Below are 23,183 nucleotides of genomic sequence, written 5' to 3' on the forward strand. Positions count from 1 at the left end.
ACTCTTCACCGCCGGTGTGCCCTCATATGTTTCCTCCAATCTCCTCCACACTTCATTTGCTCTTTCACAATCCTTGATTTGCTCAAACACCTTTGGATCAAGGGCATTGTATAGGGTGTTGAGAGCCATTGTATTGCATTGCTTGTTAGACTTATCTTGGTTGGTGGGATTGTCGGGATTAATGATAGCATAATCATTCTCGGTTACATCCCATACTTGATCATTGATTGAACCAAGATACACACTTATCTTTCTCTTCCAATAATCATAGCTTGTGCCATCAAAAAATGGTGGTTTGCCCCCCACATGATTGAACACAACTTGAGCCATAATTTGACACCGAGGTTGTTAAGCCTTCAATCAAACGGTGACCACGGCTCTGATACCACTTGAAAGGTCCTAATATGGCTAGAGGGGGGGTGAATAGCCTATTTAAAAATCTACAAATCAACTAGAGCAATTTGATTAGTATGACAAATAGCGTAATGCAAACTTGCTCTAGCTCTACAAGGGTTGCAAGCCACCTATCCAACAATTCTAGTTGCAATGATTACTTAGGCACACAAACTTGCTATGTAATTACTCACTAAGAGCTCTCAACCTTGCTACTCTAAAGAGCTCAACTAGATGAATATAAATAATAAAGCAAGCTCTCAATTCTAATTACACTAAAGAGCTTGTGTCAACTAGTTTGCAAGAATGTAAATAAGTGAGTAAAGTGATTATACCGACGTGTAGGGGATGAACCAATCACAAGATGAATATATAGCCAATCACCGGGAGAATGCCAAAGACAAGAGACAATCGATTTTCTCCCGAGGTTCACGTGTTTGCCAACACGCTACGTCCCCGTTGTGTCGACCAACACTTGGTGGTTCGGCGGCTAAGAGGTGTTTCACAAACCTCGTCCACACGATTGGACACCGCAAGAACCTACCCACAAGTGAGGTAACTCAATGACACGAGCAATTTACTAGAGTTACCTTTCGGCGCTCCGCCGGGGAAGGTACAACTCCCCTCACAATCACCGAAGGCGGCCACGAACAATCACCAACTCGTGCCGATCCTTCACCGCTGCTCCAACCGTCTAGGTGGTGGCAACCACCAAGAGAAACAAGCGAAATCCGCAGCGCAACACGAATACCAAGTGCCACTAGATGCAATCACTCAAGCAATGCACTTGGATTCTCTCCCAATCTCACAATGATGATGGATCAATGATGGAGATGAGTGGGAAGACTTTGGCTAAGCTCACAAGGTTGCTATGTCAATGAAAATGTGCAAGAGTGAGCCCTTGAGCCGGCCATGGGGCTATAAATAGAGCCCCCATCAAATAGAGCCGTTATACCCCTTCACTGGGCAAAACGCGCTCTGACCGGACGCTCCGGTCATACTGACCGGACGCTGGCCCTCAGCGTCCGGTCGTCCGATGGACGCCACGCGTCACCAGCTTCAAACGCTGTTCGTCAGATTTCAACGGCTACGAAGCTGACCGGACGCTCCGGTCAAAACTGACCGGACGCTGAAGCCCCAGCGTCCGGTCATTTCCAGTAAGCTCCCCGAGGCATATTTTTCCGACCGGACGCGTCCGGTCCACCTTGACCGGACGCAGCCAGTGTCCGGTGCTCAACCCTTAGCCACTGTGCAGACATGTCAGTTTGACCGGACGCAGAAACCAGCGTCCGGTGCATCTCAGGTCCAGCGTCCGGTGCAACACCGAAACTGGCGACCTCTCTGCCAGCTCGACCGGACGCAGCCTTTCAGCGTCCGGTCGCTGAGTGACCCAGCGTCCGGTCAGTAGACCGATGCCAGCATCATTTCGACCAACTCCATTTCAACTCTAACTTCTTCACCCTTGCTCAAATGTGCCAACCACCAAGAATTCTGCATCCGGCGTAATAGAAAATACACATTTCATTTTCCTGAAAGCGCCGAATCCCGCCGAGCTTGCGAGGCGGGAGGGAGAGAGGGACCCAAACCCATCTCAACCCTGCAAACACCTTGTGCACATGTGTTAGCCTTTTTTCACAAATATTTTCAAGGGTGTTAGCACTCCACTAGATCCTAAATGCATATGCAATGAGTTAGAGCATCTAGTGGCACTTTGATAACCGCATTCCGATACGAGTTTCACTCCTCTTAATAGTACGGCTATCTATCCTAAATGTGATCACACTCACTAAGTGTCTTGATCACTAAAACAAAATGGCTCCTACATATTATACCTTTGCCTTGAGCCTTTTGTTTTTCTCTTTCTTCTTTTCCAAGTTCAAGCATTTGATCATCACCATGCTATCACCATTGTCATGATCTTCGTCATTGCTTCATCACTTGGAGTAGTGCTACCTATCTCATAATCACTTTGATAAACTAGGTTAGCACTTAGGGTTTCATCAATTAACCAAAACCAAACTAGAGCTTTCATGGGCACATTTATTCGCGAATTGCTGGGTAATCTGGTGTGACTTGTCTACAGTCTAGCACCGTAGTAAGAACTGGAATATGAAAGATAGTAAAATGGTTCTGATTGCTTACCACCTGCTTGAAAGTAGCATAGGGCTTACATAGAATGATTAGTTAATGAACTAATGATGATTGCTAATGAAATTAAATATAAGGATGCACACTTAGTAATGCTTCATGCATATGTAATAAACCCATAAGCCAGATAGCCTTGCATATCAATAGAGTCTTTTCTTTTCTCCTGACGGGTAAGTCTTGTGGAGTACAATTGAGTACTCAGGGTTTGTTCTACCATATTGCAGGTGACAGAAACATGAGGAGCTGACACTTGTGTGTGAAAACCTCCTGGTGGGCTTAGCGAGGATTTCCTTAACGTTATGGACAGAGAGTTTATTTGAAACTTCCACCCAAAATGTTTTACAATGGAGAAACTTATAACCTGTTATGTGTATATAACGGATCATCATGTTAATGTTTAACTTGTCATCAAATGATTTTATTTCCGCTGAGACTCTGATAACATGATTATATTTCGCTGTTATAAACAATAAATATTATACTCTGATGTTGCATGAAATTGATGTAAGAAATGGCTAAAATGTTGTAAGCTTTATTCTCTCATTTGTGATCCTGATGAAAAAATATGGATTTTTGGGTTCTCCCATGGGTGTGCTCGACGAAACTGTCCGATATAGCTCCCTTTCGAGGTGCTTAGTGTCTAGTGAAAGACAAGCGCCTCTAAAAGCGTGTTATTTCGGGCGGTTCTGCCACACCTTACCTTATCTGCTCCGCCTGCTCCTTAGGCCCACACCGAGCGGGCGTCCCCGGTCGGTCGTTCCTAGTCGTCCTCGACCGTGTCAGACGGGAAAGAGCAGCGAGCAGAGGTCCGACGTATCCTTGGTCAGAGAAAGAGGTCAGGCGAGGCAGAGCCCACGACCCAGAGGTCGAAGGTGCCGGTCGGGGACCAGATCGTGGTCTTGGGCTGTTATTATGTATCTGGGCCGACCCAAGTGTGTGTTGTCGTTGCGCCGTCTGCTGGGCCGAGTTTTGTAGGGAAGCGGGTCCATTGGGGACCCTGGGTTTATGAACCCGACAACTTTTGTAACCCATGAAGCTAGAGCCACAAAAAGCTATTTCACCATATAAGTTTAACATGGAGTTGTTTTGAGTAAAGCTGGAGTTTTGTCAAACACGCCCTTAGCGTTCGTCGACAAGAGAGACGGCCATGGTCTCTGCACCCGTTGTTTTGCCCGCACAACTAGCGTCGTGTGATCACCGTCCACCCCTCCCAGGACTAGCGAAGCTCCCTGAGTTCGCGTTGTTCACGACCAACTCTGGCTCTTCTCCGGCAGCTCCTGCTTTCGGCTAGCTGTCTGGCTCTACGGAGATGAACACGACCACGAGAAAGAAGATACAGAAAAATGATGAGAAAACGTATGCGAATCAAGAGGCACGACTGCCTAGGTTCTTTACAAGAGTAAACTCAATAATAAATCAAGTGCTTAGCTTAAGTCAAGTTGTAAGAGTTAAAGCTATCTATCAGCGTGTCACACTTTGGGTCTCTTTGATTGAAACCTATCAGACGATATTTGTCCACACAAGCAACCCTGGCCATAGACAACCAAATTGGACACATGTAGGGATGAAAACGGTCGAAAACGGTCGGGAAAATGTCTTAACCATTCCCGCTCCTGTATTTTTTTGTCGGGAACGGAAACGGGAACGGAAAGACCGGATGGGAAAACGAAACCGGTATTACGGGATATTGGGAACGGAATATTTCGAACGGGAACGTGTCGATTATGATCGAGAAGCGGTAACACAAAAAGGGAACCGCCGCTAGCCCCTTCCTTGCCCATGGCCGGCCGAGGACAGCGGCGTAGGCGCGCAGCGCTCAGCCACTCGCAGTCGCCAGGGGCAGCCAGGTAGTCTCGCTCTCGCAGAGAGGCGGAGGCGGCGCCGCACGGGACAGGAGTCGCCAAGTCGGGGACTCGGGGATAGCGGATAGGGTTTGGCCGATGTTTTTGGGACGGACGGGAGGGAGTAGCGGACGGGAGTGGGCTAGGCCTGTGGCGCGGGGGAGCGGGAGATTTCGTGGGCTGCATCAATCAGTGGGCTGAATATGAGGTTTATGTGTACAAAATACGGGAATACCGCCGGGAATTTTCCTGCCCGAATACGGGAACCGTGAATACGGTCGGGAAAATTCCTTAACTGATTCCGTTCCCGTTCCTGGCTAAAATACAGTGTCGATTTCCCGTTTTCTGTTTTTTCTGCAAAAACGGTATGCGATCGGTTAATGTGGTATACGGTGTCGGTCGGTACAGGAATTTCCCGTCCCGTTTTCATCCATAGACGCATGGGAGCCATGGCTGGCCAGGCCAGTTTCCGAAGCTTTAAACAAATACGTTGTGTGTGAAAAACAAGTTGTGAGTAAAATAAGTTGGCTAAACTGCTCAATTCATAACTACACTTGATTAGTTAATTTTTAATAGAAGTATAAATCCATAACAACGCACAGTTATACTAGCTATTTTCTAATTTTAAAGTTAAAAATAGTTCCCATGATCCTATGTCTTTTAAGCCTGTACAAGTTAAAGCAGTGCGGCCGAAATATAACCTTAAGATCAACCGAGAAACATGACATAATAATTAATTTATGAGCCTCTCATATTCAATGCGTTAAGCCTCTACGAGTTAAAGAAGTGTGACCGAAATATAATCTTAAGATCAATTGAGAAACATGACATAATAATTAATCTGTGAGCCTCTCATATTCAATACGTTAGAACAATGTGTGTCAAGGCACCATATAAAGTCTAGTTTCAAGATGCTGGAACACATAACATGACCGTTGAATTTTCGAACTACAAATCATTCACTTATAGATCCTAAACCAGGCATTTTTGCTAGCGTCAACAAATTAACAATAGCTACCAGCCAATTAAAAACAGGCCTGCGGCCTGCCTAACTGATGGGCTGGACGCCTGGCCGGCTAAAAGGCCCATGCGCCCCAAACTCAACCAGAAGCAGCGACCACCTCCCCTGTCCGTAGCAATCTTCAACCTCCGCGCGATCCCTCAGGCGGACGAGCGGTCGCCGATCGGTACTCGAGCTCCAGGGCGGCGGGACCAGGGTAGGGGTTCCAACCGGAGGGGAAGTACCTCGCCCTTTATAGGTCGGTCCGCCAATGGTTCCGGCCGCCTAGAACCGGAGCTCCCAAATAAATCGATCCATCGGTCGTTGTGCCGACACGGCAATGGAAGCCCACGCCTCGCGGGGCCGTCGCACCGTGCGCTCCCTTCTCGTTTCTCCTTATTTCGACCCTTTTTCAAATGAGATGGCGCGCAGATCCGTGTGCCCGCTAGTTCCAGCTTCTGAGATCTGATACCCGAGGTCCCAATTATGCCATCTTGTGCGCGTGTTTTGGCAGCTGGAGGAGATCCGGCAGAAGAGAGCCGCCGAGAGGATGCAGCACGCCCTCCCGATCGCGGCGTCTCACGTCGACTCTCACGGTTGGTACATGTACATCCTTGTCTCCACCCCTGTACATCCTTGTCTCCACCCCTCACTCGATGACTCTTCGTTGTGATGTCCTCTTAATTTGCTTTACTTTGATGCTAACTTTGTGCTGTATTTTCCTTCCCTGTATGTCTCTACCAATGCTGATGATCTTTAGGGAACCAAAGAGCCGGAGCTGAGGTCAGTTTAGCATTCTATATCGTTCACGTCTTCACGAGCACTCGATCGTTGATAAATTGCTTTCTGGTTGCAAATATAAGCCCCTGGTGTTTTCCAGAGAGTAACCAAGCATTTTTGTATGAATGCCAGCTTCTTGCTCGAGTTCAAGAACTAGAAAATGGGAACACGGAATTGGAGATGGAAAACAAAATTTTCTTGTCCAAGGTACTTTGTATGCAATTTGGTTTGATTGTGTAGTTACTCGGAGGTTCTGACTTTGATTGTCTTTGCTAGATTGCTGAGAACGAAATTGAGAAGGATGCCCTTGTAAACCGTTTGAATGATCTCGTGAGTCAAGACTATATTGTTATTGGTGCTGAGCTCTGGGTGTTTGTTGTCTTTTAATTATTATTTTTTGGCTTGATGTGTTTTCTCTGCAGGAGCGGAATGTAGTGCCCTCTTTGAAAAAAACTTTGAATGACATTTCTTTGGAGAAAGATGCTGCTGTAGTTGCTAAGGTATTAAACACTTGTTTTTTTGTTGCATTTGTGCTATCATGTGTCTGATGGTCTAATTATGCATGCCTTCTCATTTTGTCTTTTGCCTGGTATGCTGAGTAGGAGGATGCTCTAGCTCAACTCAGGAGCATGAAGAAACGGCTCAAGGAAGCAGAAGAAGAACAGTATAGGGTATTTATTGAAAGATGTTCCTTATTAGCGGTATGATCACTTTGCTAATCTTGAAATGTACAGGCAGAAGAAGACTCGGCCTCGTTGAGAGCACAGCTAAATACCCTGCAGCAGCAAGTAATGGGACACTCTTACAGTGGATATACAATGGGAACATCGAGTGAGGAATCTGTTGCCATGGAAAAGGAGATACAAGATTTACAGGCACAGCTAAAGGTAAGGTTTATTCAAAAAAAAATCTGCCTGTTTTATCTTATTTCACGCTTCTCTAATCATTACATCTAAACTAACAACACAGCATGAGTCACTGCTAAGGCAACAGGAGCAACAAAAATTGGCTGAAGAGTCCCAGCTGAGGCAACAAGAGCAAGAAAAACTAGCCAAAGAGCAAACCCGTGTTGCTTCTCTGGAGGCTGAAAAGCAACAATTGGAAGACCAAATTACTATGTTGACAAAGAAAGCTACAGGTATGGAGGATACATATACTTATGTTATTCTGCCTTTTATAATGTGAGGAAGAACAGTTCATGCTAGTAAACATGTAGCTTCACTCTACTTTCTAGCATGTGTTCTCTTCCATATTTATCATTCTGCAGTGTTTTTTATTACTTCACTGTCCATACGTAGCATTATTGCCACATGCTAAGTAGTTCTATCTTGTGACATCCAAAATTAAGCATGCTTGCTGACAACACTCTAGATATAATATTTGCTGAGAACTGCAACAACTTTGTCTTCAATGGTGCAAATCCAGTATCTCAATAGTGCTGCAAAGTTCACAGTTCACAAATGAATGCATCCTTTGGTGTGCTGCTGGAGCAAAAGGCCTCCAGGAGTTACTTGCCCGGGCATTCCATTAGGCTAGTGCTCTGGACTTATGGTCATCTTAGGTGTCTTTTGGGGGTTTCTTTAATCCCTTTTGCACTCTCTTCTTTCTTAATCAAATGATATATGCAATTTTCTTGCATGTTCGAGAAAAATATATTTGCATGGATTGTAGCCTTGAATTAAATATTTTCTTTCCATGCATAGGAGGCTTCTGAGTTTGCTGCACGCAAGGCATTTTCAATGGTAATGTATCTAACGAACTTTAAGATTGTTAACTTTGTTGATAAATTTTTTTGGCACGTATGCTGTATAACCCCCATGTTTTGGTATAGACAGCCAATATAGTTTACTATGCATTTCAACTGGCAATCTGGATGGTTGAAACACCTTCAGTCCTGATGGATTTGTCAAAACCTAAAAGAGTATTTAAGGGGCTGATTGAAATGGTTACTTGCATCTGTAGTGTTGTCTGTCCATGGTATTTTTTTCTAGCTTCACTAAGCTATTCACACAAACTGTACCTATCTACTGACCCAATTTTCATTATGACAGCAAGATAGGGAAAAACTTGAAAACCAGTTGCATGACATGGCTTTGATGATTGAGAGGCTAGAGGGGAGTCGTCAAAAACTGCTAATGGAGGTGCTTGATGCCGCTTTACTTTCTTTTTGAATTATACTAGTCTCAAATGTTGATTATTTTTTACCGTGTTAGACAGATTGATTCTCAATCGTCAGAAATAGAGAAACTGTTTGAGGAGAACTCGGCCTTATCTACTTCTTATCAAGAAGCCATGGCTATTACAGTTCAATGGGAAAACCAGGTGTGCTGTTGGCCTTCTTGGTCACTTCGTGCATCTATGTTACGCAACCCTTTGCATAAGAAATCTGCCTCTTGACTTAACATAAAATTTCAGGTTAGAGATTGTCTGAAGCAAAATGAAGAGCTCCGTTCTCACTTGGAGAAACTACGACTTGAACAAGCTAGCCTGTTGAAAGTAAGCAATATCGCTACCCAATCAGATGGGCAAATTGAAAACATTATCTCAAACCCACCAGAAATGGCCACTGAGAATATTTCTCTAAAGGTTAATCACTGGAGCTTTTTTTTGTTTAGATTATTGGTTATAGTCGATTGTAACTAAAATCATGCCATTAGTTTATTGTAATTTGTAACGTACATACTTTTCTTCATATAGGATCAGCTTATAAAAGAACAGAGCAGATCTGAGGGGTTGTCCGCAGAGATAATGAAACTTTCAGCTGAGCTTAGGAAAGCAGTCCAAGCACAGAATAACCTTGCACGCTTGTAAGTATACACTGCTACTGCTTATCTGCCCTAAGCCCACTTTGTTTCTGCTAGGTGAAATTAAACCATTGCCATCTCGTGCAGATACAGACCTGTATTAAGAAACATTGAGAGCAATCTGATGAAAATGAAACAAGAAACTTATGCGACGATCCAGTGATACATGTTGTGAAGCTCAATCCTCCTCTATACTGTGGCATGGGCACAAGCTCCACCTTACTGATTTGCGTTGTGAATGTATTGGTCTCATGCCATTTTCAAGCTGCTGGTGCAAAGCAGTTCTTTTGGTGGCCGCCATTCATAAGTAGAGTTCAGTCGAGATCGTTGTGCCTTATCATACTCTTGTATACCCGATTCCCACACTGGTTCATCTTGTAAACTGGGAGCAATTAAATGGAGAAAAAGATCGGTTCGACAAATTATTATTCCCTGCTCTCAATCCACAAATTGGGCTCAACAACTTTTCGGTCTTGTTTAATCCTGCCATTTGGCGAGTCCGCATGTTCAAGTTTGAGCGTTCGACGAGTCCGAATGTTCGAGTTTGAGCGTTAGACGAGTCCGCATATATGGGCTGTTTGTTTGGATGGAGGCATATGGCAACACAGGCTCGTGCAGATGCATCCTGCCCCAGGCGGCACGCTCAGGCAAATATTTGAAGCCTTCGGAGCTGTTCTGCTGATGGTTTTTACGGCTGATAATCTGGCTAAACCTAATATGCTGTGAGAGAAAAATACTGTACTATATGTATTAAGAGTGCTAATACATGCCCACGCTGTCTGGACGTGTGCATATACATCGTTAGGGGAGTCTGCGAGTAGGGCCGAAAGCGATAACGATAATTTCTGTTCACCGGGAATCGTTTTTGAAAAATTACCGACTTTTGCTCCTGAAGTGGTGACGGTAACCGAGAAAACAAAAATGAGAATGGTAAAACTATACGGTGATAATTTCTGTTCACCGGGAATCGTTTTTGAAAAATTACCGACTTTAGCTCCTAAATGGAAGTGGTGACGGTAACCGAGAAAACAAAAATGAGAATGGTAAAACTATACGGTTTTCGAAAAATACCGTAATCGGCCAGTATTCTACCGTCGATAATTACTGTATTCCAGGCAGGCTACAAGCTCACAACGCCAGCTTGCTGAGTGTTGAGCGCTCCCCTTGCCAGTCTTATCCCCACGCAAGAATCATGTTTCTTGCATTATTCCTCGTTTCTATCCTTTTTTAAGTCCAAGTATCGAACTAAGAACTTGGTTTGGTTACGAGTGTACCGGTACGTTCAAGTTTGTGAGTATCTAATATGTGTTACGTGGCTCTCAGCTTTATGCTCGTGAGATCTAACTCTTAAGTCCAGGTCTCTAGGACGTCGAACTTGTAGTTATGGGCGTATGGCTTTGTCACTTCTGGTTCTTTCGTATCAAGTATAACTATGTGTTATATAGCTATTGTCATGCGTTTGATGTGTTTATCGTATTTCAGATACCGCTTTGATGATTTTCGATCACTGTCGGTGCACTTTCGAACAAATAGTTTCGTTTCTGAAATTACCGGAATATCAACACCGTATTCGTTTCCGTCAATATCGTATCGATTTCATTTTCTGAGAAAATAATGTGAAAATAAAAGTGATTTAGCCTCCTACCTATCGTTTCCAACCTTTTCAACCCTATCCACGAGTTTGAGTGCAGGGCAAATACATTGGTCTTGTCTCGTAGGTGGCCTCATATAGTGCCAATTTTAAGACGATTTAATAGATAACATGTACCATGATTATTTTTTTTAAGTTGTCTTATAGTAACTCATAATTTCTTAATTTATATAAATAGAATAAAAGTAAATTTGTTAGTTGCATGATAACAACTCATACAATGATAGAATAATTGTCGCCTAGTTCTAAATTTTAGCTCATAAGATGATTGTTTCGCAAAACAACATCTTACTCTCTTCCCTCTCTTTCCTCCGCATCAACAACAATCCTACGTGACACTGCATAATCCGTGGCACTGCATAAGACGGCGTACGAGTTAGCATGTACCTGCCCTCACGTCCACGCTGTCCGGACGTGCGCATGTAGAGCCCAGGCTCAAAGCTAGGCGCTAGGGGAAACCAGCCCTAGATGCGCGTGCTGGCCGTTCGAGGTAGCGCACAAACTTTCCTTAGGTGCGAATTGGTTGTTACGCGAACTCAGGAGGCTATTTGCAGTCTGGCCCGGAGCCTGATGCAGCACAACGTTCCCTCTAAACGGTGCAAGGAAGCTATTACCATTTTTGCCTTGATTAGGAGCCTCCAGGCAAAACCATGCACAGGAGGGTTGTGCGCAAAATGCATGTAGAACCATAACAAGTTTGCCTTGCGGAACCAAGCAGAACCATTTGGCTTGCAGAGTCAAACGATTGCCTTGTTGAGAGGCACCCATGTAGCACCATAACAAAGGCAAGTGAATCGCAACAAGAACGTACTAAAAAATGAAGTCGTTTTGAACAGCGACATGATCTCCAAAACATAACTTTGACTACTTATTTTTATAAAGATATTTATCAAAAAGTGATATATGTAAACTTTTGTGCAAATATTTTTCAAGACAAATCTATACATACGGTTTTCACATTTCCAAACTCAATAATTTATAAGTTATTCATGATTTATATTCCCAACGTTTGACCCAAGCCTTATCCAAAACGACTGCATTTTTTGGCATGGAGGGAGTACGAAATACTATTTGGCAGCTAATCTAGCCAACAGATCAAAATTCACGTCTAGAATTGTCTGACCGACAAACCAAGTAGTCAGCTACAGAAACGCCTTTTCATAGGTTGTCATCAAGCATCAGCACCTCCTTGAATGTTGCTCACCTCTTCATCCTAATTGATGTTTGACACCGCTATCGAAACTAGCACAACCATCCATATCCAAGAAACTGATAATACTGCCTCGGCCCAGTCCTTACCTCCGCACAAGTGACATGACTGCTTTTAAATAGTGAAACTTGCAAACAGAAACTCCTTGATGTTCAGAATTTTCCTGGCTGGAGAAGGAAATCGCCTCAGGTCAATTTGGCAACTTCATCCTTCCATAATCAATATATCTACAGCTACATAATTGTTCTGACACGCGGTAACAGGAAAGAGGAAAAAATTCAGGCACTTGCCATGAAGAGTTACTTCCAGACGAACAGTTAGGTATGATATTATTTGGTTTCTCTGGTAGTAGCCCAATGCTGCCCTCAAGCTTGGCGCCAGCATGCTGTTGTCACTATGCAGCCACAGGAGAGCCTACACAACATTAGTGTCATGAGCTAAAATGAAGTCACAAATCATTTCATAGGTCATGCAGGATACACAATTGATAGTATCAGTGGAGGAGCTTGCTCAGGATACACAACAATGAAATAACCAAGATACTAATCAACTAATTGACTTCAAATCTAGTCTATACAAAAGTGCACTAATCAAGGGTGGCCATGCCCCTTTTAGTCATAAAGAAAGCTCTGCCCCAGGATAGAATCAACTGTAATCCAGAAACAGAACATTCATGAGACTGGGAACCTCAGCCTAACAACACTAACGATCATTAACAGAGTGACTAGGCAATGCAAAAATAGGTCTTTCTTTTTCCAGATGATTAACATCTTCGATGGAGAAATTAACAAATTTCCCAGTTCCAGATGGCACAGTGCTAGACTTTCTTCATGTGGCACTTTCAGTAAAACTAGCAGGCAACCCCGCGCTTTGCGCGGGCAACAGTGGGGAAAAAAAGGCCGTAAAAAAAAGTCTGGTACTGTTCCTTAACGGGTCGAATACTGTTCATCGTAACCGGTTACTGTTCATGAAAACCGGTACTGTACACCTCACGTTTGCTGTGCCCGGAACAGTGTTTTGTGAGAGAGGTCGGAGATTTCCGATCGCACGCCTTTTATACTATTGTATAGATTATGACAACTGTTGTGTAGAACTAGTTCTTTGTACCTCAGCGGACCCAACTTTTCATGTAAATAGCAAAGCTAATTGTGCATATGTACTTGTCATTCCTTGCAGATTAAATCCATTTGTAGCTACAACATCGCACTAGAACAAGTAAATCAGACATCTATGATATTACAAACCGCAAATGTGACAAACAATACAATATAGAGAGAATTCCATGTGGCATCAAAAAAAGTTGCTCTCCCATCTCTACCACAAAAGAAGTGTCTTTTCCTCTGGTACCATAATTCAAAGACCGATTTGCCTATGTGCTGTAGGCAGCTATTAGATTTCGTTTCCCCCAACCGCAGCCGCCCCAGCTAGCGCGAGTGCCCGTCGGCTACCTCTTCTCCGTCCATGCCGGGATGCGGTCACCCGCTGCTGCGGAGGATGAATCCCCCATACCCATTGCCTCCGGCTCCACAGAGCACATCTCCCCACCAATCCTGGTCAGCGCCTCCTCGCCCCTGCTGCTAGCTCTGCCAGCCACAGCCAGGAGGAAGCTTTCACGGGCTGGCAAAGAGGAGGGGGAGGGGGGGGGGGGGGGGGGGGGGGGGGGGGGGGGGGGGAGCTGCTCACGCTCCCCGTTCCTAGAGATGACTGCCTCCGCCCAATGATGGCGCACCCACAGTGCCACAAGGTCTCTCTGCTCACCTGTGGTCACAGGCACGACAGCGGCGAGGTGGCACTGGCATCTGCTTGATTTATGATTATCAGTGCTACAACAAGCACTACTGCCTCTATTCAATGTTCAACAAGGCGAGATTCTGCGGTCGCCTAAGCGCGACTAGGCGCTGGGCGGAGGGGTACCGCCTCGCCTAGGGGTGTAGGCGGACGTTCGGCGGAGGAGGAAGGGAGCGGCGAGCGGAGGTCACCGGTGGGGAAGGAGGAGCGGCGCGCGGCGGGCGGAGGTCGCCGGTGGGGGAGGAGGGGCGGGCGCGTGCGTGTGCGGGCGGCGCGCCGACCAGAGAAGGCTGAGAGAGAGGTGCGGGAGAGGATCCAGTGGCGGCGGCGGCTGTGCGGCATCGGGACTGCGGGAGAGACCGAGCAGAGGAGAAAGAAGGTCGGAAACTTTGGGCTTTGGGCCGTTTTCAGAGGAGAAAAGAAGGGATATGGTGCTAGGGGACTTGGGCTTTGGGCCGTTTTCTGTTGTAAGGGCCTCTCTCTTTAGTGAAGTCCATTTATCTCCTGTTTTCTTTTTCCTTTTTTTCAACATATATGTGTGTATTAGCCACCGCCTAGAAAACGCCTAGGCCTAGGCGCTAGGCGATGGGTCTCCGCCTAGAAACCGCCTAGCGCCTAGAAAAACATTGCCTCTATTGTTAGGTTGGTTTTGGATGTTGTTAGATTAGCTGCAGACTGCGGTTTCTCATAAGATCATGTTTATTGTTTTGATACAAAGGAGTTGTAATCAATAAATTATGGTGGTCTTTGGTAGTCAGGGTGAAAGATCAAAGGTAATTAAGCTTGTCCTGCTAATGTTGTTCCAAGAAGAAGCTTTTGCGGAATTGTGAGCTTTCTAGAAGTCTTCATTTGTAGTAGTTGCTTTCATTCATGTTGGTCCGTAGTCCGTACTACAGAGAGAAGCAGCATCAGTGCTTTGACGATGAGTGGCATCGAAGGGAAACAAAATCTAGCAGGAAGCTACAGCACACAGGGGCAAATTGGTTTTTCCTGTCACAGGCCTGGTGCAAGCGGTAGTCTTACCGCCTCTGACCGGAAGGTCCAGGGTTCAAGTCGCAGTCTCCTCGCATTGCACAGGCGAGGGTAAGGCTTGCCACTGACACCCTTCCCCAGACCCCGCACAGAGCGGGAGCTCTCTGCACTGGGTACGCCCTTTTTTGTCACAGCTAACGCGCTCAAGTTAGCAAAAACAGACAGCAGTGGTAGTATAGATGTAAAAAAACATGAATTGTGGTACCAGAAGGGTAACACACTTTTTATGTGGTAGAGACAGGAGAGCAATTTTTTTATGCCACAGGGAATTCTCTCATAAATATATGTAGCACAATCCACAAATGCATAAGCAATGTGATTCAACAATTGTGTGGAGCAAGTAAATCAGCAGGACAAAATACTGAAACAAGATTAACTGACCTCAGAGCTGCTGGAAGCAAAATGGCTTTCACTATCACATTTTGTTTGACCCCATAAATTTGTTTTTTCTCTCAGCAGGTTTCAGAATTTGGAACGAACACATCAAAGTTTCATCAACACTCATCATCGCACCAGCATTATCAAATTCACCACAATAATTGGGGGCCGAGAACACGGTGACAAGCTGTCTGTCTGCAAAGAATTCATACCCATCCTCGACAACCTGACATCACATCACATGGAATATAAACACCTTCAATTTCCAGTTAACTGAGAAATAAAAAGATCAGAACAGAAGCTGCACTAAATACTAAGGCGGTACCTGGTGAGCACGACAAATAAGATCAAGATCATGCTTTTGCAAGAATTCTGAAACCTTGTCGGCACCAAAGGTATATGAGACCCCTCTATCATTCATGCCCCACCCTTGAACATCTTTTCCTGGATCTGACCAAAGCAAGTCACACAGTAGACCTTGATCTGGTACATCGGTTGGACGTTGCAAGTTCTTTATCTCATCCAAGTGTGCTAGATCAGGAGAGAGTCCACCGTGCATACATAATATTTTATCATCGATAAGAGCAGCCACGGGTAGAGTGTTAAAACATTCTGTGAAGACCTTCCATAGCCGCACATTAAATCGACGCTTGCATTCATCATAAAATCCATATATTCTGTTTATTGAGGCACATTCATGATTGCCCCTCAGAAGAAAAAAGTTCTCAGGGTACTTGATTTTGTAAGCAAGAAGAAGGCATATAGTCTCCAAACTTTGTTTGCCTCGATCAACATAATCACCTAAGAATAGATAATTGGCTTCAGGAGGAAAGCCTCCATATTCAAAAAGCCTTAGAAGATCACTGTATTGACCATGGATGTCACCTGAATACCAAATGACAGGGGAGATTACATTTAGATACTAATATTCGGCTATTCAGTGAAGACAAAGGACACACAATCATAGTCAAAAGCTTGCATCAGTAAAAATAGAAACATACAGATTTTATGAGGCAAGGAACAACAATATGAGAATATCAGTGAAGACAAAGGACACACAATCACAGTCGAAAGCTTGCATCAGTAAAAAATTGAAGCATACAACAGATTTATGAGGCAAGGAACAACAACATGAGAATAATAGAGGAAAAACAATTCAGTAGATCAGGAAAAAAAAAAGTGGTAGTTCAGCAGTTGGAATGGCAAATGGAACAAGTGGGCAGGAACTACATTGCTACTTCAAAGACCAACACAGATTATGTGCCTACAACCACACAAACAGGAGACACAAAACAGTTTCTTGCTACTCAAATGTTCAACGTCACCCTAGTGTAGATACTTGATAATAAAAGCTAATTACATGTGGATCATCCTCAGTATGCGAAGTATATGTAAACAGATAAGTATAGCTTTGTATGTGCCATTAAAAAGGGCATACCCAGCACAGAAAGCTTGCTAAACTCTTGTGCCTGGGGAAGAGAATTTCTACGTAACCTTACCCATACCATAGAAACAGAACATTAGTGTAATAAGACTGGTGAGCCACCCCAGCCATCCTAAGGAACTTGCAGAAAGAACATAGGGAAGAGGCACAAGCATACTAGTGCAAGTGAATAATCAGCAAACAGAATTAACTAAATAGAGGGAAACCACTCTTTGTCACCATGCCCCCCATGCCTACAGCTGATTTTTGGCTTTCATACAAGCACATGTATTGCTGCCCAAATTTCCTCGTTGCAAATACCTCACCAGCATGGTAATGACATAAACATCCATCCTTATTCAAATTAAAACCCAGGAGAATAAATCAATACTGCACGCTCTCAGAATCACGTCCATATACCAGCAAAAACAGAAACACTAAATCCAGAATAGACCAGACTAAGGGTACAGGCCCACGATTACTCCACTGCTTCATAGAGAAGCGATCGTCAGTCCCACGAGACGAAAGCTGGCGGCGCGACCAGACCAGATCTACTGCCACGGCCGGCCGGAGACGAGAAAGAGGGAGGTAAGGTACGCACCGCAGATCTTGATGGGCGCCTCGAGCTCGAGGAGGTTGGGCTGGCCGAGGAAGATTTCGCGGGAGACGGTGCAGAGCTGGCGGATCTCCGACTCGGAGAGCTGCACCTGCTTCCCGGGGCGCGCTGTCCGCACCTCGAGCAGGCGGCGGATGATGTCGTCGACGAGCGCGGCGTCCATGCCCCCGCCGCCCTGCCCTCCCGCCGCTGGCGCCGCCGCCATCCCCTCCCCGTGGCTGGGCTGAGCTGGAAAGAGAGAGATCGGTGGAGCTAGGGTTTCGGGCGGCGCGTCGGGAAGGGCGAAGGGGGCGGAGGGACGGAGGAGAGAGGTTGGACAAAGCGGACCAGATAGCTAGATAAACTCTCGCGTCTCGTCGCCCGAGTTGTTTCGGTTTTTCGGTCAGTGAACGTTTTTTTCTCCCGTTTTCTATCGACGTGTGGCGAGGTGCCAGGTGGTGCGCCGTATACGCGTTCGTTTCGTGGTGACCTGCCCTGGTGGGTTTGCAACTGCGATGTGACGGACACGCCGAGACGTCCGCGCTCCTTCGGTAGCATGTTCGAGCGGGGGCTCGGTTGATCAGCCGAGCAATGCTGGCTCCCGCGCGACCCCTCACCTTTCTTCTCAACAGTATTCATCCTCCATATGTTAAAAAAAACTAATAATTATTATTAGATTAATTGTAAAATAATTTTTTATAATAAAGAGATCTAAATATAGATAATATCTTCTATAAATTTAACATAATCTTAGATTTTTTTACTTCTCATAAAACAGGATTTACATTTTTTTTAAACGGAGAGAGTATCCCTTTTCTTCTCTCTTCTGAATGTCCCCTATACTCTTATTAAGTGATCTCTATCACAATCCCTCTTTATAATATTGTTTATTACTCCCTCTATGTCGGTGTTTCGAGTAAACACCAACAAGTAAATTTGTATTACTGCTCGTCTAGCTCGGATGGTGTGCTAAGAGGGCACGAGGTTTATACTGGTTCGGGCAGAATGTCCTTACGTTCAGTTCGTTGCTGCTGCTCGTGTTACAAGTACTGAAAGTTCGTAGCAGGAGTTACAAACGGTCGAGAGAGGGATATGTTCCAAGTCTCTAGTGGTGTGTTGTGATGAGTTCGGATGAGTTTAGATGTGTTTGGATCGAGTGTCCGTTGTCCGATCTGATGTGTTATGGGTCGCTTGTTCGATGTCCCTTAGTGGGACGCCCTGCTTTCCCTTTTATAGGCTAAGGGAAAGCAGGGGTTACAGCGGCGGGGAAGGAGGAGAAAAGAGAGAGAGTTCTTCAGGGTCATCGGACCTTCCTTTTCCTTTGCGCGGGTTCCACTTGATGATGACATACCCTGTCGTTGTCAGCGGATCGTAACGTCCCACTCCTCTCGGGCGGGCGGCGCGGTGAACCGACGCTCTGGTCAGCGGCCGTACATGGAGTAGGTAGCATAGTGACCACGCGTCTGTCACTGTGGGCGATATGAGTTCCCTAGAATGACATGTCGCGGGGACGGGTCGTGTTGAGACGTGACCGCTCCCTACACGATGCCAAAAGTTTGACCTTAGGTTGTACCTTCTGGCCCGTAGTGATTGGCGACGGTGTGGGCTTGCGTTGGGAGCCACGCCCGAGGGATCGGGCGAGGCGGAGCCAGCCCTCAGACATTGGATGAGGCAGAGCTAGCCCTCAAACGTCGGGCAAGACGGAGCCTTCCCTTGGGGGTTGGGCCGAGGTGGGGCCAACCCTCAGACATTGGGTGAGGCGGAGCCATCCCTCGGGGGTCAGGCCAAGGCAGAGCCAACCCTCGGGGGTCAGGCCAAGGCAGAGCCAACCCTCAGGGGTCGAATGAGGCGGAGCCAACCCTCGGGAGATCAACCAAGGTGGAGCAACCCCTCGGGGGTCGGACGAGGCGGAGCCAGCCCTTAGACGTCGGGCAAGGCAGAACCCCCCTCCCTGTCGACAGAATATCGTCGGCAGTCCACCGAGGAGTATCCCGCGATGGTAGATTTGTCGGTGGGGTGCGCGTAATCAGGAACCGAATGGTGACACAAGGCGCAGAGACAGCGATTTAGACAGGTTCGGGCCGTCTGATCGACGTAATACCCTACGTCCTATGTCTTTGGTGTATTGTATTGATCTATAGTAGATAGATCTTGATGGATCGTGTCCGCTAGGGGACCCATGTCTCTCCTTATATAGTCTGGAGGAGCAGGGTTACAAGGTAAGTATCATATTCGGTACTATACAATATCTTGCGGTGTGCGCCGAGCAGCGCCATGCACGTCTTGATCTTGTGGGCTGGGCCGTCCCTGAGGGCGCAGCCCATGTGGTCTGTCGTAGGTATCCAGGGGCCATACCCCCACAGCTAGTCCCCGAGCCTGATAGTAGGTGACGTAGTCACGTGGTGCCAGGGTCAGAAAGTAGAAGACTAGTCGAGCAGACAGCCAGTCCCTGGGCATAGCCTTGAGATAAGAACAAGCACATTCACCGCGAGGTGAAGTGTGCCCACTTAGTCCCCGAGCCTGCTAGAAGATGAAGAATGAATCTTGTAGCAGGGTTAAAGAAAAAGAAGTCTGAAAGCTTGCTGACATCGTCTAACATGCGCGTATCAAGACCCCAGATATGCTGCCCAAGATCAGCACCCTGATCCGAATAGCATGGAGCAGCTTGATAGCACCTCGACGAGACGTAGCAAGATCCGAGCACCGAGGAGTCCCCGGCGTCGCTGGCGATGTTCGAGCACCAAGGAACGAGGAGTCCCCGGCGTCGCTGATGATGTTCGAGCACCAAGGAGCGAGGAGTCCCTGGCGTCGCCGGCGATGACCGAGCACCGAGGAGTCCCCGGCGTAGGCGGCGATGTCCGAGCACCGAGGAGTCCCTGACGTCGTTGGTGATGATCGGGCACCGAGGAGCGAGGAGTCCCCGGTGCCGCTGGCGATGTCCGAGCACCGAGGAGCAAGGAGTCCCCGGCATTGCTAGCGATGACCGAGCACCAAGGAGCGAGAAGTCCTCGGCGTCGCTAGTGATGTCCGAGCACCGAGGAGCGATGAGTCCCCGGCGTCGCTGGCGATGTCCGAGCACCGAGGAGCGAGTAGTCCCCGGCGTCACTGGTGATGTCCGAGCACCGAGGAGCGAGGAGTCCCTGGCGTTGCTGGCGATGATCAAGCGCTGAGGAGCGAGGAGTCCCCGGCATCGCTGGCGAAGACCGAGCACTGACGAGCGAGGAGTCCTCAGCGTCGCTGGCGATGACCGAGCACTAAGGAGCGAGGAGTCCTCGGTGTCGCTGGCGATGACCAAGCACCGAGGAGCGAGGAGTCCCCGGCGTTGCTGGCGATGACCGAGCACCAAGGAGTGAGGAGTCCCCGGCGTAGGCGGCGATGTCCGAGCACCGAGGAGCGAGGAGTCCCTGATGTCGCTAGCGATGACCGAGGAGTGAGGAGTCCCCGGCGTAGGCGGCGATGTCCGAGCACCGAGGAGTCCTCGGCGAAGCTGGCGATGTCCGAGCACCGAGGAGTGAGGAGTCCCCGGTGTCGCTGGCGATGACCGAGCACCGAGGAGTCCCCAGCGTAGGCGGTGATGTCCGAGCACCGAGGAGTCCCTAGCGAAGCTGGCGATGTCCGAGCACCGAGGAGTCCTCGGCGTAGGTGGCGAGGTCCAAGCACTGAGGAGTCCCCGGCATAGGCGGTGAGGTCCGAGCACCGACATAGCTGACGACGTCCATGCGGTGAAGTGTGCCCACTTAGTCCTCGAGCACGAAGTATCCGAGCGCTGAGGAGTAACCGGCGTAGCTGGCGATGAAGCACGAGCGGTGAACAGACTGGTCAACTGGTCGGCGGCGAAGTGAGCATTGAGCAGAAGCGATCGGTGAACAGTCTGATCAACTGGTCGGCGATGGAGTCCATAAACCAAGCGGTCCGACTAGTTGATCGGTGGAGAAGTCCGAGCGCTAGGTGATCCGATCACTTGGACGATGATCCTATAAAACAAACATGTAGAATGGGTAGTACATGATGTAAAAATATATGAACTCTAGAGAAAAAATAGCAATGGTGATGAAATAGTGTAAATAGCTCGGCAATTAGTTGGTGTGAAGATATATTTATATTTAATATAAACCGCCCGACCAGTTAGTATGTAGCTGAGCCCTAGCTAGCCCATAGTCCATAATGTCGACTGCGGAGCCCGTGCACGTGTAGGAGGAACAGGCGTGACCAAGGAGCCGCTGCCGACCACCCATAATGCAGAGCGTGGAGCCCATAGCACGTGTAAGGAGGAGCCGGAGACAGGGCCATCTCTAGAGGCGTTCGAACATCAACATGACTGTTCGGGGGTTCGAAAAATTATTTAGAGAGCAAACATGGAGAAAACAGCTCGTAAAAACATTATGCCGATATACGGAGATTGGAGAATATTTAGAAGAATATTAAAGTGTGACTTAGCTTTAGACGGAAAGTCTAGTCAGCGACGTATGGCGTTATCTGGTTGGCGTTGACAGCGAGCACCTGGCGGGCGGTGAGTTATTGGTGAAGACGACCTCGGAAGCGGTTCTAAGATCGGATCTGCTATCGCGGGGGCTGATGTAGCCAGCGATGAATCATCGTCATGGACCAGCATGGATCTCCACGAGATTGATGATGAGAACGCGTTGTTGATTTGAGGTCCATCTGACTCGCCATGGGATCAAGCGCACACCCCTACCTGGCGCACCAACTGTCGATAGAATATCGTCGACAGTCCACCGAGGGGTATCCCACGATGGTAGATTTGTTGGTGGGGGTGCGCGTAATCAGGAACCGGATGGTGACACAAGGCGCAGAGACAACGATTTAGAAAGGTTCGGGCCGTTTGATCGATGTAATACCCTACGTCCCGATTCTTTGGTGTATTGTATTAATCTGTAGTAGATAGATCTTGATGGATCGTGATGGATCGTGTCCGCTAAGGGACCCCTGCCTCTCATTATATAGTCTGGAGGAGCAGGGTTACAAGGTAAGTATCTTATTCGGTACTATACAATGTCTTGCGATGCACGCCGAGCAGCGCCGTGCACGCCTTAATCTTGTGCGCTGGGCCATCCCTGAGGGTGTAGCCCATGTGGTCTGCCATGGGTATCCGGGGGCCATACCCCCACACTCTCCCTTAGGGGTCAGCCAAGGTGGAGCCATCCCTTAGGGGTCGGATGAGGCAGAGCCAACCCTCAGGGGGCATGCCAAAGCAGAGCCATCCCTCGGGGGTCAGACGAGGCAGAGCCAACCCTTGGGGGGTCAGCCAAGATGGAGCCAACCCTCGGGGGTCAGATGAGGCAGAGCTCGCAACCTCGGTGGTCGGCAAGAGCTGTAGCAGCGCTCTTGACCACTCGGATGAATCAACGTTGATGATTATTAGCTCATCCTCTTCGAGTACCCTAGTATTGGTCCCCGACAGTAGCCCTGAGCCCCTAGGCGATTCGAGTAGAATCACTTGGGGATTTTTTGACTTCCCAGTGGGTACGCGCGAGCGCACCCAGTGGGTGTAGCCCTCGAGCCTACGGAGGAGTAAAATACTCCTTCTGAGGTTTTCCGAAAGGGAGGACTCTGAGGGCCCTGGCCTTCTTTTGTCAACCATGGCGTGGACGGTGATTCCTTCTTGCTGAGGTTGGACCCTTCGCAGGTATGGTCGTGAGATTTGGTGGTTTGTTAGCTGGTTAGTTTGATTGGGGTCCTAGCATCCCATTCGTGGGGATCCGGCTAGGGTCAGCTTGGTGACCAGCCCCAGATTCTTGGTGGTCGATCCATGTAGTTCTCGGGTCCGTTCGACCGGTCCCAAGGGCTATGTGCCTTTCTTCAAGAAAAAACCAAGGATCGTATCCGGCCGAGACTCAAACGTGAGCCGGGACGCCCGTGGCGCTCATGCGCCTAGGTACTGGCCGCTTGTGGGCCCATCCCTTTCCATCCTTATCCTAAGGGTGCCTGGAGCGGCTGTCGAACCCATTGACAGGCCAACCTTTGAATTTGTGGGCCTAGACGGGCCGTAGAGGTGTTTTTTATCCATATTCCTCTTACTTGGGACGAGTCATGACCTGCCCGGGGGGGGGGGGGGAATCATCTACCGAGTCTTCTGAGGGAAAGGATAGGGATTTCGTGCGCATATCCCATGGCGTGAC

At 47.6% G+C, this 23,183-nt stretch overlaps 2 protein-coding genes across 4 annotated transcripts; one reads left to right on the forward strand and one right to left on the reverse strand.

Annotated features, from left to right (window-relative positions):
- The first annotated feature begins 5,284 nt into the window (after positions 1 to 5,284).
- On the forward strand, positions 5,285 to 9,394 carry LOC136547950 (E3 ubiquitin-protein ligase BRE1-like). The gene is made up of 15 exons (XM_066539630.1): positions 5,285 to 5,755; positions 5,897 to 5,978; positions 6,143 to 6,165; positions 6,295 to 6,369; positions 6,439 to 6,492; positions 6,585 to 6,662; positions 6,765 to 6,833; positions 6,897 to 7,049; positions 7,132 to 7,300; positions 7,864 to 7,904; positions 8,214 to 8,303; positions 8,380 to 8,484; positions 8,578 to 8,748; positions 8,860 to 8,969; positions 9,054 to 9,394. The coding sequence occupies exons 1-15, from the start codon at positions 5,723 to 5,725 to the stop codon at positions 9,127 to 9,129; spliced, it is 1,329 nt and encodes a 442-aa protein (XP_066395727.1). The 5' UTR covers positions 5,285 to 5,722; the 3' UTR covers positions 9,130 to 9,394.
- Positions 9,395 to 11,582: 2,188 nt separating this feature from the next.
- LOC136547930 (serine/threonine-protein phosphatase PP1) lies at positions 11,583 to 17,424 on the reverse strand. 3 transcript variants are annotated; one of them, XR_010781792.1, is made up of 5 exons: positions 17,050 to 17,422; positions 15,351 to 15,910; positions 15,029 to 15,251; positions 12,118 to 12,241; positions 11,583 to 11,994 (listed from the first exon to the last, which is right to left on the reverse strand). XR_010781792.1 is itself a non-coding variant. In XM_066539615.1 (4 exons), the coding sequence occupies exons 1-3, from the start codon at positions 17,267 to 17,269 to the stop codon at positions 15,063 to 15,065; spliced, it is 969 nt and encodes a 322-aa protein (XP_066395712.1). In that variant the 5' UTR covers positions 17,270 to 17,422; the 3' UTR covers positions 11,583 to 12,241; positions 15,029 to 15,062. The 3 variants fall into 3 exon arrangements, 2 of the variants coding, with proteins under 2 accessions (XP_066395712.1, XP_066395719.1); XM_066539615.1 differs by having other exon boundaries at positions 11,583 to 12,241; XM_066539622.1 differs by lacking the exons at positions 11,583 to 11,994; positions 12,118 to 12,241 and adding an exon at positions 13,494 to 14,505 and having other exon boundaries at positions 17,050 to 17,424.
- Positions 17,425 to 23,183: the final 5,759 nt, after the last annotated feature.

This window comes from Miscanthus floridulus, chromosome 1, assembly GCF_019320115.1.
Source record: "Miscanthus floridulus cultivar M001 chromosome 1, ASM1932011v1, whole genome shotgun sequence".
NCBI classification, from domain to species: Eukaryota; Viridiplantae; Streptophyta; class Magnoliopsida; order Poales; family Poaceae; genus Miscanthus; species Miscanthus floridulus.

Bases quoted from the DNA above. Each gene is read 5' to 3' on its own strand.
- LOC136547950 (XM_066539630.1), top strand. From the start codon at position 5,723: ATGGAAGCCCACGCCTCGCGGGGCCGTCGCACC. The intron at 5,756-5,896 runs GTGCGCTCCCTT...GTGTTTTGGCAG, and splicing joins CCTCGCGGGGCCGTCGCACC to CTGGAGGAGATCCGGCAGAA. The intron at 8,749-8,859 runs GTTAATCACTGG...TTCTTCATATAG, and splicing joins CTGAGAATATTTCTCTAAAG to GATCAGCTTATAAAAGAACA.
- LOC136547930 (XM_066539615.1), bottom strand. From the start codon at position 17,269: ATGGCGGCGGCGCCAGCGGCGGGAGGGCAGGGCGGCGGGGGCATGGAC. The intron at 15,911-17,049 runs GTGCGTACCTTA...TTTGGTATTCAG, and splicing joins GGCGCCCATCAAGATCTGCG to GTGACATCCATGGTCAATAC. The intron at 15,252-15,350 runs GTACCGCCTTAG...ATGTGATGTCAG, and splicing joins TTATTTGTCGTGCTCACCAG to GTTGTCGAGGATGGGTATGA.